General features: G+C 41.5%; 2 protein-coding genes across 43 annotated transcripts in view; one reads left to right on the top strand and one right to left on the bottom strand.

The window, feature by feature from the left end:
- Positions 1-12,931, bottom strand: part of LOC310844094 (mediator of RNA polymerase II transcription subunit 22-like) — a 304,807-nt gene that overhangs the window by 154,289 nt on the left and 137,587 nt on the right. The window lies entirely within an intron of this gene.
- LMO7 (LIM domain 7) overlaps positions 1-12,931 on the top strand; it is a 148,623-nt gene that overhangs the window by 113,067 nt on the left and 22,625 nt on the right. For 25 of the 42 annotated variants that reach the window (XM_083737727.1, XM_083737729.1, XM_083737733.1 and 22 more), the window contains 4 exons: positions 3,990-4,104; positions 8,948-9,109; positions 9,853-10,040; positions 11,347-11,404. In XM_083737727.1, the coding sequence (XP_083593853.1) occupies positions 3,990-4,104; positions 8,948-9,109; positions 9,853-10,040; positions 11,347-11,404 (523 nt within the window). The remainder of the gene's footprint in view (positions 1-3,989; positions 4,105-8,947; positions 9,110-9,852; positions 10,041-11,346; positions 11,405-12,931) is intronic. The other 17 variants (XM_083737742.1, XM_083737746.1, XM_083737748.1 and 14 more) reach the window with 2 other exon arrangements.

The raw sequence follows: 12,931 nt of genomic DNA on the forward strand, positions 1-12,931 counted from the left end.
GTAGAGTCTTGAGTGAGACATATCCTGGTGATTCAGATCACATCCACACTATGCATTTAAAGAAACATGGGAACTGTAGTTCATTAAGAGTGCTGCGAATTGCCACTCTGGGATGGGTGAACTGCAGGTCTCAGGATTCTTTGTAGGAAGCCATGTGCTTTAAATGTTTGGTGTGGATGTGACTTCAAAGATGGGGAAACCTAGCCTCTGTGCATTTCCCCTTTACCCCACATAGTACAGCCTCACTGGGTCAGACAAAAGAGCTCTCTGAGCCAACATCCTGTTCCCCACAGTGACCTGCTAGATGCCTCTGGGAAGCCCATGGGAAGGCGACAGCCCTCTCCTTTTGTTCCGAACAAACATTTATTCCCAGTCAACTTATTCTGAAAGTTGCAAGGAGATTGTTGATTGCCTATTTAGCTGCTGAAATGCAGGTACAGTTTGAATAAAAGGCAATAATTCTTTTGTGCTTGAGCCTCTGGGAAGCAGAAATTTGAGCCTGGGTGCAATTCAATGCACTAAATAATACCCCAAGACTAGAATTGTTTCTGCTGCTTAGACAAAGATAGCACACATTGATTGGGGGAGCTTGCATTTAAATGCATTCAGTGAGATTTAGAAATCAGACTACACTTGTATGGCAAGGGTTTACTCTTACCTTAAATGTTTCCACTTGATTATATTTATCTTCTCCCAACCTGTAACATCAACACCCTTTCCCCTTAAGGTAGAGGTGGGGACCCTCCAGGTATTGCTGGACTCCCACCATCCCTGGCCATCAGCCATGCTAGCTGGGAATGATGTCAGTGGTAGTTTGACAACATCTGGAGGGATGAAGGCTCCCCATCCTGCCTTAAAGCTTTTCCATTCAGGCTTGCTCTCTGTTGGCTGTGAATATGTTTATCCATTTCATCATTGCCATTGTGCTTTAATGCCACCTTTAGGATAGGCCAGGAGAGGAATCCGTGTAAATAAGTGGGTGGGTTACCTTTTGCAGCCCAAGGGCCACATTGCCTCATGGGCAGCCTTCTGGGGGGCCACATGCCTGTAGTGGATATGTAGCCAGCCAGAGGCAAAAGCAGCAGGTTTTGCTCTTCCATTTTGTACAGTAAGGGTACATTGCAGCCACAGAAAAGACTCAGGTTTGTACAAGACTGTCTTGTCAGAGTGGTGCATGCTCTAGTTATCTTCTGCTTGGACTCCTCCAATGCGCTCTATGTGGGGCTACCTTTGAAGGTGACTCGGAAACCGCAATTAATCCAGAATGCTAGACTGGTGACTGGGAGCGGCCGCCGAGACCATATAACACCGGTCCTGAAATATCTTCATTGGCTCCCAGTATGTTTCCGAGCACAATTCAAAGTTCTGGTGCTGACCTTTAAAGCCCTAAACGGCCTCGGTCCAGTATATCTGAAGGAGCGTCTCCATCGCCATCATCCAGCCCAGACATTGAGGTCCAGCGGCGAGGACCTTCTGGCGGTTCCCTCGGTTCAAGAAGTGAGGTTACAGGGAACCAGGCAGAGGGCCTTCTCGGTAGTGGTGCCTGCCCTGTGGAACGCCCTCCCACCTGATGTCAAGGCAATAAGCAACTATTTTACTTTTAAAAGGCAACTGAAGGCGACCTGTTTAGGGAAGTTTTTAATGTCTGGCACTGTATTGTTTTTAATATTTGGTTGGAAGTCGCCCAGAGTGGCTGGGGAAACCCAGCCAGATGGGCGGGGTATAAATAAATAATAATTATCATCATCATCATCATACGCCACATGCAGCAGGGCTGGTGAGCAGCCTGGCCTGGCCACAAAGGGAGGCATGGAAAACCATTTTGGATCTTTGGGTCCTGGATTCCGCATCCACAATGTAAATAAACACCCCAGCTGCCAACATTATTAAGTTTTCTTTTCTCTCATGATGGGCTGTTGTTACTGATTATTGATTTCTGTTCAGTTTAGTTTTATCTCCTTCAAGTTTTGATTTTGTTCATTTTCATTAGGGATGAGAATATTTTCCACAAACTGTATATTCTAATTTAAGAACCAGTTTTACAACCCACATTTAAAAAAATCTAGTGAATAATAAGTCAAGCTGTGATATTGCCAGTGTAGGTAATGAACAATGATTGAATGAAAATTCTCTAATATTATCATTAATCGAGAATATTCTCGAGAGTATTCTCCAAAAGATTATTTTCGAGAATTTAACATCACTGGGTTGTGTGGGTGTGTAGTGTTACATGGTTTCCCTTTTGCCTTTTTTACCTTCTTCACCCACAGCAATGTTCAGGGAACTTTAGTAAGACAACAGTCTTGTTCTAGCCCAATTTCAGACCTCAGAGCATGAAGGAGGCTCAGTACCAGAACCTCCACTCAAAGTATGAAAGCTGATAATAAGAATCATGATCAGTGTGCCTCGGACTGTGTGTGTACCAGCTTCCAGAAGTTGGATCCGAGATCCTGTGAGCAGAGTGCTCCTTTGTACGCAGCACAGATCTGATCCCCTTTCCCTCTGCCACATCCTGTGAGCAGAAGGATTCAAACCCTTCTGTCTAGGTCATGTAGAACTACCCTCATGATTTAAATATCCCTGTGAATGCCTCTGTATAAAAATTGGTTGGTTAATGAAGTTGGATACCCCCAGCTGGTTCCCTCTCCTTCAATCCAAGCTTGATTCAAGTGAGCAGAAGTAAAACACCCAGACCCGGTGTTCAGCTGTATGTACCGCCTGCCTTGTCCTGTGTTAGCATGATGACAGGAAGGCATGAAAAGGATTAAGCACCCTTCCTCTGAGCTGTGGATCCACCCGTTCCCCCCCAAAAAACTTTTAAATTCACACTAATCAGGAGATTTGCCTCTAGGAAATGCACCAGAACGTCTTCCACCTGCTGTATGGTTAGTGAGCGAGTTAATCTAGGGTTGCCATAGGGTGGAGCTGTTTGTTTGTTTGTTTTGGCCAAAGTTGCTGAGCTTTTTGGGGGGGAATCCCCCCCCCCCAAATCAACACTTCTGATATGGGCTGCCATACTCTCGGATTTTCCAGACATTTTAAACCAATTTCTTCCTTGACAATGCTTTCAGCTTTGAACCCTCCAGTCTTTGGGGGAGAGGTGGGCTAATGTTTTGATATTTGTGTAATAGTTGGGGTGTATTGAACCACACATATTCCCAAAAGAGAATAGGACTACCAGTAGCTACTATCTACTGTGACTATGTTCTACCTCCACTGCTGGAGACCAGTACCAGTTGCTAGGAGGAATCCCAGGTGTCGAGGGTGCTATGGCACTCAGGTTCTGCTTATGGGATTCCTATACGCATCAGTTTAGTTGCTGTAAGAAGATGATAGTGGACTAGATAGGGCTTCTGGCCTGATCTGGCAAGCGCTTCTTCCGTTCAAATTTTAGGCCTCTAGATCATGGTTAATACCTGTCTGACTTGGTGAGGTAGGTTGGTTAGTTGGTTGTGGCGTATGTGTGTGTTGGTTTTCGTATCATGAGAATGCAGCTTATCTTCAAATACAAAACATATTCATGGCTACCAAAGGAGCTTCTGTCAACACATGGATTATTGAGGCATATGAATGGGGGACTCTCACCAGCAAATGTGCCTGGAGCGTTTTTTAATCTCGAGTTAGTCTTCATTTGCTGAATGCAAGAGGCAGAAGTAAAAACGTAGTTGTTTGAGCAATTGAACTGCCTGTCATCACTGGTATGCGTATCAAAGGGTTTACTTTCTGTCCACTGAAGCACCTCTTAATAGGTCTTATCAGCAAGGCCCAAGTATTTATAAGAATGCAACATTTAAAATTAGTTGCCAAAGTAAAGCACTAGCTAGCCTTTTTTAGTGCAGAGAACACTTCTGTCTGCTTGATAGATAATTTAAAAGCCCAGAGCGCACATTGTAAGTTGCCTCACCTATTTAATGGATAGACTTTCCTCCATGTAGGAGCCTGTGACACCAGATACAGCAGTATCATGTTCTATTTAATTTTTTTTTCAGGACCAGTACAGTGATATGAGAATCAGTATAAACCAGAGACCAGGTAGCAGTCGGAGTTTTGGGTTTGCAGTGCACCAGGATCCTTCTGGAGTCTTCGTGAAGTCAATAGAAGAAGGTAAAAATTCCCATGTAAAATTCTTAATGTGCTTGCCTGGAGAAAGGTAATTGGAAGGCAAGCAATTGATATACATTGATCTGAAGAATTCAGGTTGCAGATTCGGGTGGCAAGGCTGCTGGAAAAAGAAAAACTGTTGGGAATGGTAGAGAGAGAATGCTCTAAGATTAATTTGTGTTCTTATTTGCATGTGTGATTGATTATGTTGTCAACTGTAGATCTCCAGTAGCAGCTAGGAAAAAAATGTCCCCCCCCCCAAAGTTAATTAATTTTCTCCTATAGATGCATTGCACTTTTTAAAATAATTTGCATGCAAGGAAGAAGGTAAGATTTGTCTTTTGTCTTTTATGTAGTTAAACTCATTGACAATACTGTCAATAAATTCTTAGTTGCCTTTGAATAAAATAATGATGGTTGTTTTTTAAAAATAAATAATTTTTATTTCCTTTTGTGACAAAAACAAAACAATGTATGTCATCATAACATATAAGTAACAAATAATGATGATCATTAATAGTATTAAAAGAAAATAAGCAAGCTTTAGCTGAGCTAGAATTTTAAATTTATCAACTTTTTCATATTCAAGTAACACCCTTCCAATACTTCAGAGGAAAGAAATGATGTCTCTTATATCAGCTCTTTGACTTGCATGACATTTTTGTGAAGAAATTATATCAGCAGTATTGCTTTGTTGTAAAGCGTCATTAATTTACAAAACTTTGTTTCCCCCCCCTACTCTTAAAACAACAAAAAAGGATTATTTCCCTAATAGAAACTGTAGTTTCTCTTTCTGGCCTCCCAGAAGGAATTAATTAGAGCTCTTCGACAATGAAGCATGCGATAGCAGAAGGAGCAGTAAAGGTTTTTCTGTAATTTACTAAGCAGTGAGATTAAGATTTTAATAATTAAAGAAGCTCAGAGTCTGACCTACAACAAGTCTGGGACAACTCCTGAATCCGTGAAACTTAGCACAGGCAACGTTGATTGTGGTGCTTTCGGTACAAGTAGAGGCCATGAAGTTATAGATTCAGGCAACCATCTTAACGCATGCAGCTGTCACCCTTTTGTCACCCTCCAAGTCAGGCGATTGGTTCATTTTCCCACTGCTGTGGGCACATATTGATAGCTGCTCTCCCAGGCCTAAAGCAGAATGATTTTTATTATTTCTCTTTTAAAAGTCCAGTCCCTACTGCTTCTCCAAGAAAACCCAGGGTGGCACAAACAGCAATAAAAACAGACAGAATTGCCAAAGCACCACAATTTACATTCCGATTAAGGAATTAACGGCATCCACCCTGTTTAACAAATTCCAGCAACAAACTGAGCTGGCCAAATTGCACCATTAATCATAGAATCAAATAACTGTAGAGTTGAAAGGGACCCCGAGGTTCATCTATCCCAACCCCATGCAATGTAGGAATCTCAGCTAGATCATAAATGGCCATCCAGATTCTGCTATCAAAAACCTATAAACTTTTGCTATCTGAATCAAAAACCTATTTTAAAAGACAATTCTTCGCCAGCCTCCTGAAAAGCAGTATCGCAACAGGCCTCCTGAACCTTACTTGACAAGTCATTCATTGGAGTAGAAGCCACATCAGGAAATATCTCAACCTATATATTTTTTTTAATAATATTTATTGATAGTTTTTATCTTAATTACAATACCAAAGAAACAATATAATATAACACATCTTTTAACATAATTTTCTCAATTTCTTGGACTCCCTCACATCTCCCGCTCCTGCATTCCTGACAATAAATTTCTATCCAGCAAATTTATCCCCTTTTTTCTATTCTTATTATCTATTTTCTGATGTTGTTTCTCTAATTTAGGTAACTTTAATTCAAATCTCCAAAATTAAAATATAACCTAAAATTTCCCAAACTTTGCCTTTTCTTAAATTTAGCTTCTCTTCATATTTCACTTCACCTAGCTTAATGGTGCCAAGTTTTTTATACTCTGGCATCCTTCTTAGCATTCATACAGTTTACAATATTTTTGTAAATAAGTCTTAAATTTCTTCCAGTCTTCCTCCACCGTCTCTTCTCCCAGGTCTCGGATTCTGCCAGTCATCTCGGCCAGTTCCATATAGTCTATCAGTTGCATCTGCCATTCTTCCAGTGTGGGTAGATCTTGAGTTTTCCAATGCTTAGCGACAAGTATCCTTGCTGCTGTTGTTGCATACATAAAGAATGTTCGGTCCTTCTTTAACACCTTCTGGCCGACAATGCCCAGAAGGAAGGCCTCTGGTTTCTTAGGAAAGGTGTACTTAAACACCTTTTTCAGCTCATTATATATCATTTCCCAGAAAGCCTTCACTCTAGGACAAGTCCACCAGAGGTGAAAGAATGTTCCTTCACGGAAATATCTCAACCTATAAAACCCTGAATGGCCAGTGCCTTGAATGCAGCCCAGAAACTAATGACCTCTCTCAGCAGCTTCATGCATATATTAAGAAGCATGGAGAAAAAGATAGATCCTTACAGAACGCTAGATGGCACAGGCCGTGGGGAAGAGCTTTCAACTTGACCTGGTAACAAATTGACAACCTGCGCAGATCTCTAAGCTCAGGTCTTATATGCTGACAAGGTCTCACTTCTGTCAGCAATTGCATTGCAGCATTCTGTGCTAACTGCAGCTTCTGTATCAAGCGCAAGGGAAGCCCCACATAGTATGCACTGCAGTAGCCTCGAAGTAACCATATTAGACAAAGAACTATAGTTACTCAGCTTCAAGGTGGTTCAAAGATAGTTTGCTAAATAGAAGTCATATCACTGCCTTTTTATGGCCAAAGGGAGGCATTCTATAGTGTCCTTAGCTCAACAGAAGCTGAGACAGTTTGTTTATCATACAGGATAAGCAATAATCAAGATAATGGGCCATTGAATCCATTCTCCCCCAGAGATTTTGCCTACCTCCTCACAGCCAATCAGCTGAAAGCTATCCAATTAAACAGGACAAACAGACTCTCTAATCCAAAATTCCTCCGGACTCCTGCAAAGTTCAAGTCGAAGCTGATCTAAGTAATTTTATCTGCAAAGTGCTTTGCAAATAGGTCACAATAGGGTTCCATGACCTCATGTAAAGTCTGCTTGCCATGATGTAAAAGGTCCCTCACAACATGGAACAGCTCTGCTGGATAGCACTGAGCAAAGAAGTCTTTTGCAGAACTGTTGTCCGAGACCTTATTGGTTCAAGATGCTGCGTGTTGCACCTGGAACTTTCTGCATTAAAACCTGAAATGTGCTTTAGAGCCATTGTGGCATTAACTCGGGCAGGAGAACCCTGTATTCAGGTCTCCATTCTGGTAAAGTTGGTCTGGCAAGTTCACTGTCAATGTTGCAGATGAGTTAGAACGTTAGAACAGGGATGTCCAAAAGGTAGACCGTGGTAGATCTCAGGACCCTCCCGCCACCTAAAAAAAGCTCAACAACATTGACAATTTTGGTAGATCACTGCCAGGTTTTTTTATAGTGGGAGTAAATCCCAATTTCTTGAAAGTTGGACATGCCTGAGTTAGACTAAAGCTGAGTAACCTCACATGTCAGCTCCTTGGAGGGAAAGATGGGAAACAGGTGTGGGGTTGGTGATAGAAAAGATTATTAAAATTTCACCACGGTTGGCATCCGTCTGTCTCGGGAGACAGTGGAGGAGTGCGTCTTTGAGGGTGCCTGTTTTAAAAAAATCTCATTTCATAACTTGGAACTGATATTGGCAAGTGCTCCTGATCTTAGGTGGGAAAGTGCTCTGAAGTGTTCACACTTCTCTGCTGTGCTAAGCAACATGGTTGAAAACCAATGTAAACAGAGGAAATATGAGTGTGTTTTTAAAATGTTCACAGAGGTGACATAGATAACAAGTTGCAAAACAGCAGTGATTCACTGGCGGGTCTGTTAGGGTGGCATATTAGATTTATGTAGGATCATTTGTTGCTTTTGCCTTTTTAGCTTTTTTTATGTAGGAGAGTAGGAGATACTTGTTCACAATTTTCAAAACCAAGAAACTGCCACACCACCTTAACTGCTTGGCTTTGTATTCACAACAAACCTTTACGCCTATAAAAATACCAAACTATTCTAGTCATGTCAATTAACTATCAATAAATGCTGTATAATGCTGAGTCATTATGATTATTTGTACCTCTTGTGTCTTTTAATTAATCCACACTTTTAACGCCATGGTGCACCTGTAGCAGCATGTCTAGGCCCCTTCATCTGCCCCAGCTGCAACAAAACATGTCTCTTCCATACCAGTATCTATAGCCACAGCAGGCCCTGTAACTCTCCAGTGGTTTGACTTCACCCCCAAAGGTGCACTCCAACAATTATTTGCATAGAAGTAGTTCCTAGGTGGGATGCGGTGGCGCTGTGGTCTAAACCACAGAGCCTAGGGCTTGCCGATCGGAAGGTCGGTGGTTCAAATCCCCGCGACGGGGTGAGCTCCCGTTGCTCGGTCCCTGCTCCTGCCAACCTAGCAGTTTGAAAGCACATCAAAGTGCAAGTGGATAAATAGGTACCGCTCCGGTGGGAAGGTAAATGGTCTTTCCGTGCACTGCTCTGGTTCACCAGAAGCGGCTTAGTTATGTCTTAGGCAAAAGAAAAGACATATTGTATGTTAAATATGAATGACAAGTCCTGGTAGTTATTCAGTGGCTTCTAAACCCCCCCCCCCATTTTCTTTCCAAGGCAGTGCAGCAATTGCAGCAGCTCTCACAAAGATAAAACATACAAAAAATAAGCCTTAAAACTAACATAAAACATTAAAGTCAGTGCCTTTTTTATTTAGCTGCCCCATGTTTCTGACATTACAAGTTAGCTCTCATCTTTCCATCACCACCAGGAAGCCCAGCAGACTTTTGCCAATTGAATGTTGAGGATGAAATCCTTACTCTCAATGGCACAAAGGTTTCAGGTATGGACCAGAGTCAGTGGGAAGCAGCCATCGGCAGCTCAGTAGAAACTGGAAACCTTGTCATGGATGTTAGGCGATACGGCAAGAAGGGTGAGCTTTTACTTGGGGTGACTTCTGTGTGACCTGAAAGGTGTCTGTTCTTTGCCTGCGAACTTGTTGGGATGGATGAGTCCTTTATTTCTGCAGCCTTCTGCAGCAACAGCTTTTTTCCTGGCAGCACCTGCTTATTGTAAATACAGTTCCTGCTGTTGTTAATTTTGGGTTGTTGTTTTTTGCATGTGTTAAAGCTGTGTAAATCTGCATTAGCAAGTCTACTTTTCTTAAACGGGAGATAACTTTTTTCAAGGAGAAATATATCCACGTAGGTTTCTTCTTCCCCCAGCCTTCAGAAGTACTGATTTTCCTGACCTTGTCAGAGAGATGCAGAAAGAATCCATCACTTTTATTATTAGTTCTGTGGTTCAGTTTCCTGGAAGAGCATCCATGTGATCGATTCACCACACCAAACCCTTGCAATTAGGTCCTTTCTCTGTCCAGATATTCTAGCACTGTAGTGTATACCTGTATTTGAAGAATAAAAGTTAGTAAACTTGCTATTGTTCTTTGTGCTTGCCTTTGACTAATGCTTGCTTTTTGGGGGAAGGCGGTCTGTTCATAAAAAGCCCTAACCAATTTCCACACATACAAATTCCAATTCACTTTCTACTTCATCTGTCTTCCTGTCTTTTTTGTGTGTGTTTTGGTTTTGATGTATTTTCATTAAGTCTTTTTCTTTATGCTTTGACATCTTCCCTGTCTACTTTTCAATTTTTTGATCTCCACATGCCAATCAGACTGGGGCAAAGACCAGCCTTCCCTGCCATATGCAAGGCACAAAATCCTCAATCTCACCAGTATGGCTACCAACATTATAGGTACACCTGAGAACAAATGGATTGATGCGACATCTGCGGACAGCACTTCAGCCAAAAGTCAAAGCATATCAGCACAAAAAGACTTGCACAACAATTTTCGAAATGATGTAAGTATGCCTACGTTTGCATTTGGGAAGAGGTTCTGCATTTCTTCTCTCAGCCACATTAAACTGTGCCTAGAAAGTTGTTGTTGTTGTTTAGTTGTTTAGTCATGTCCGACTCTTCGTGACCCCATGGACCAGAGCACGCCAGGCACCCGCAGTTTGGTCAAACTCATCTTGGTAGCTTCGAGAACACTGTCCAACCATCTCGTCCTCTGTCGTCCCCTTCTCCTTGTGCCCTCCATCTTTCCCAACACTTAGAAAGTACTCACTTAATAAAAGTTAAACGTCTCCAAGGTTCGGTTAATGAAGAAATGTTGTCTTGGCCTGTTGACCAGAAGTCCAGGTCCTTTTGTTAGCTAGGTGGCGATGCAGGCCAGCAACTTTTTATGCCAGGACATGTAAAAGTGATGTGGCCAGATATTTCTGCTGCATATTCTGGCAATGTAAGTCAGTCGTTCTATTGCGCTATGAGAGAAGCATTAGTATACTGCAGGAAACTTTTTTTCCTTACTGGAGTTTCCTGTGAACCCAATGTAAATACCCATAGAGGCATCTGCTCACTGCTGTCATGTAGTTTCTCTGTTCTGGCCTTGCTTTCTTCCCATCCAGGTAGGTAATTTTTCCCTACTGCATCTCTTGCACCGCCTTGGGTGGGTAGGCAATAATTATATTTATCTATAAACCTTCACTGAACAGATATCCAAAAAACCCACCACCACCCACCAGAAAACCAAAAGCAATTCAGAGTTGAACCACAAATTTAGCTCTCAATTTCCTGGTTGTCCATTCATTCATTGGATCATTCAGCTTCTCCCAGTGCAACAACAAAGCAAATTACTAGCCAGTTATTTGCGACAAAGCAAATCAATGAGCATGCCAGTTACCATCTTGCATGTTCAGTATTAAATCGGAAAACTTAACTTAGCTGCCAGAAGTCTGAGAAACATTTGCATAACCCTTTCCTTCTTGAAGACGGAGGAACAAGTTCCACGAAATCTCTTCTCTTGATTTTCTAAGCATCAGAAGCCCATAATGGCACATAAACTGATTGCTAGATCTTTTAGATTTTAAATCCAGTAATAAATTACTAGATGAATGATTGTTCACTCTACATCATTTATTAAATATGCATAAAAGTAAAGTTCTTTAGGGGTAGGATCAAAAATATCTATTTTAGCTTTACAGGTTGCATGGCTTACCAGGAGTGTCAAAAGCAGTTGTAGTTATAAGGTTTTTTTTTTTGCGGGGGGGGGGGGGTGAAGTTAAGAGTCATGGAAATATTTCAGTATGTTATTTTTTCTGGTTTCAGGATTCAGAAACAAAGGTCAATGGAATGCAAGGAGATGCAAATTCCAGTGAGAAAAAAGGTAAAACCATCAGAACTTTCCAATTGCTAGCTGTAGGCAATGGTTGGGATTGAAGGGGAAAATGTATACCTAGTGGATATGGTGTACTGGGGAGTTGTGAACAGTTGAAATATAAGAACTTCCAATTTTCTTAGGTGGCTCATAAATATAATTGCATGCAGAAGACAAATTGGGTTCTCTTCTGGAAGCATTGTGCATATATAAAGAACTGCTAACAAGATGGCAGCTAGTTCCTTTATTTCTGGATGACTGACAATATGAGTGTGCGTAATAAGAATGAAAGAAGAGAGGGGGGAAGGCGAAAATAATTTTAAACAGTACTGGCATTGAGGTCCTAGCAAGTTCACGGGCTTACCTGCCTTTCACTGTCACGTCAATCCGAGCTTGTGTGTGTGTGTGCACACGCGCGCATGTGTGCTTGGAGGGAGATACTCTATAAAATGCTTTTTGAAAGAAAAAAGAAAAGGATATTCAATGTGTAGAAAATTGTATGGTGAAAATTTATGTGTGCCCAGTAAGACTTGGAGTTAGTGTATGTTTTTTTGAAAGTTTAGACTTTTGAGGAAGGCAAATGAAGAGAAAACCTATCCTGTAATATAAAACTAGAATGCATTTCGGACCAAGAGCTTAGTTTCCCTTGCAGTTTCCATCTATTTCAGTGGTGTGTTGATGGCAACAGCTTAGTGTGCCTATGCCAGCCTTTCTCAAACTTGGATCCCCAGATATTGTTGGACCACAACTCCCATCATCCTTATCATTGGTCCTGGTAGATAAGGATGATGGGAGTTGTGGTTCAGCAAAATTTGGGAGCCCAAGTTTCTCAAGTCTGGCCTATACCCATGCAGTTAGATTAAGAATGCATTTTTATAATTCCGGCCTGCAGCACATATAAATTGAAGTGAACCCTCCACTGGCAAGAAAACACCGCATTTGCTGATCTAAGGACACCTGATACTTGTCATGAGCTTAGTGCACTTATTTAAGATTTGTTTTGTTTGAGAGTTATATTTAGGCTGATGTGAGCTTTCTAAAAATGCAGGCTGAATAGAAGTAGCATGTACAACATGATAAATAACTAAAGAATTGAAAGAAACGTTTGTCTGAGCAAGAAGCCCATCCAGACCCTACAGGACAACATTTAATGATATTACTACATGTTTTATCTCACCCTTCATCCAAGGAGTTCATGGCACTGATGTGGAAGTATATTACAGCAACCCTGTAAGATTGTTCAGGCCAAGAGATAATGACTTATCCCAGGCCACCCAATGAAACGAACAGAGATAAATGTCCAGGTTTTCTGGTTGTTTGTTTCCCAGCAATCTCGTTTACTGCCCTAGCTCTGCCTCTGCTGAAATTTGAACACTGAAAGATGATGTATAGAGTAGGAGCACTGTACTTTTGTAAACACATTCCTATGACATAGGCTACTATGCTGACAAGATGTTTGTTTCAATGCAGCTTAAGTTGGATGCTCTGAATAGTGTTTATCCATTGGACAGATATTAAATAAAACCAAACCACACC

Source organism: Podarcis gaigeae, assembly GCF_964106915.1.
Source record: "Podarcis gaigeae genome assembly, chromosome: 4".
NCBI classification, from domain to species: Eukaryota; Metazoa; Chordata; class Lepidosauria; order Squamata; family Lacertidae; genus Podarcis; species Podarcis gaigeae.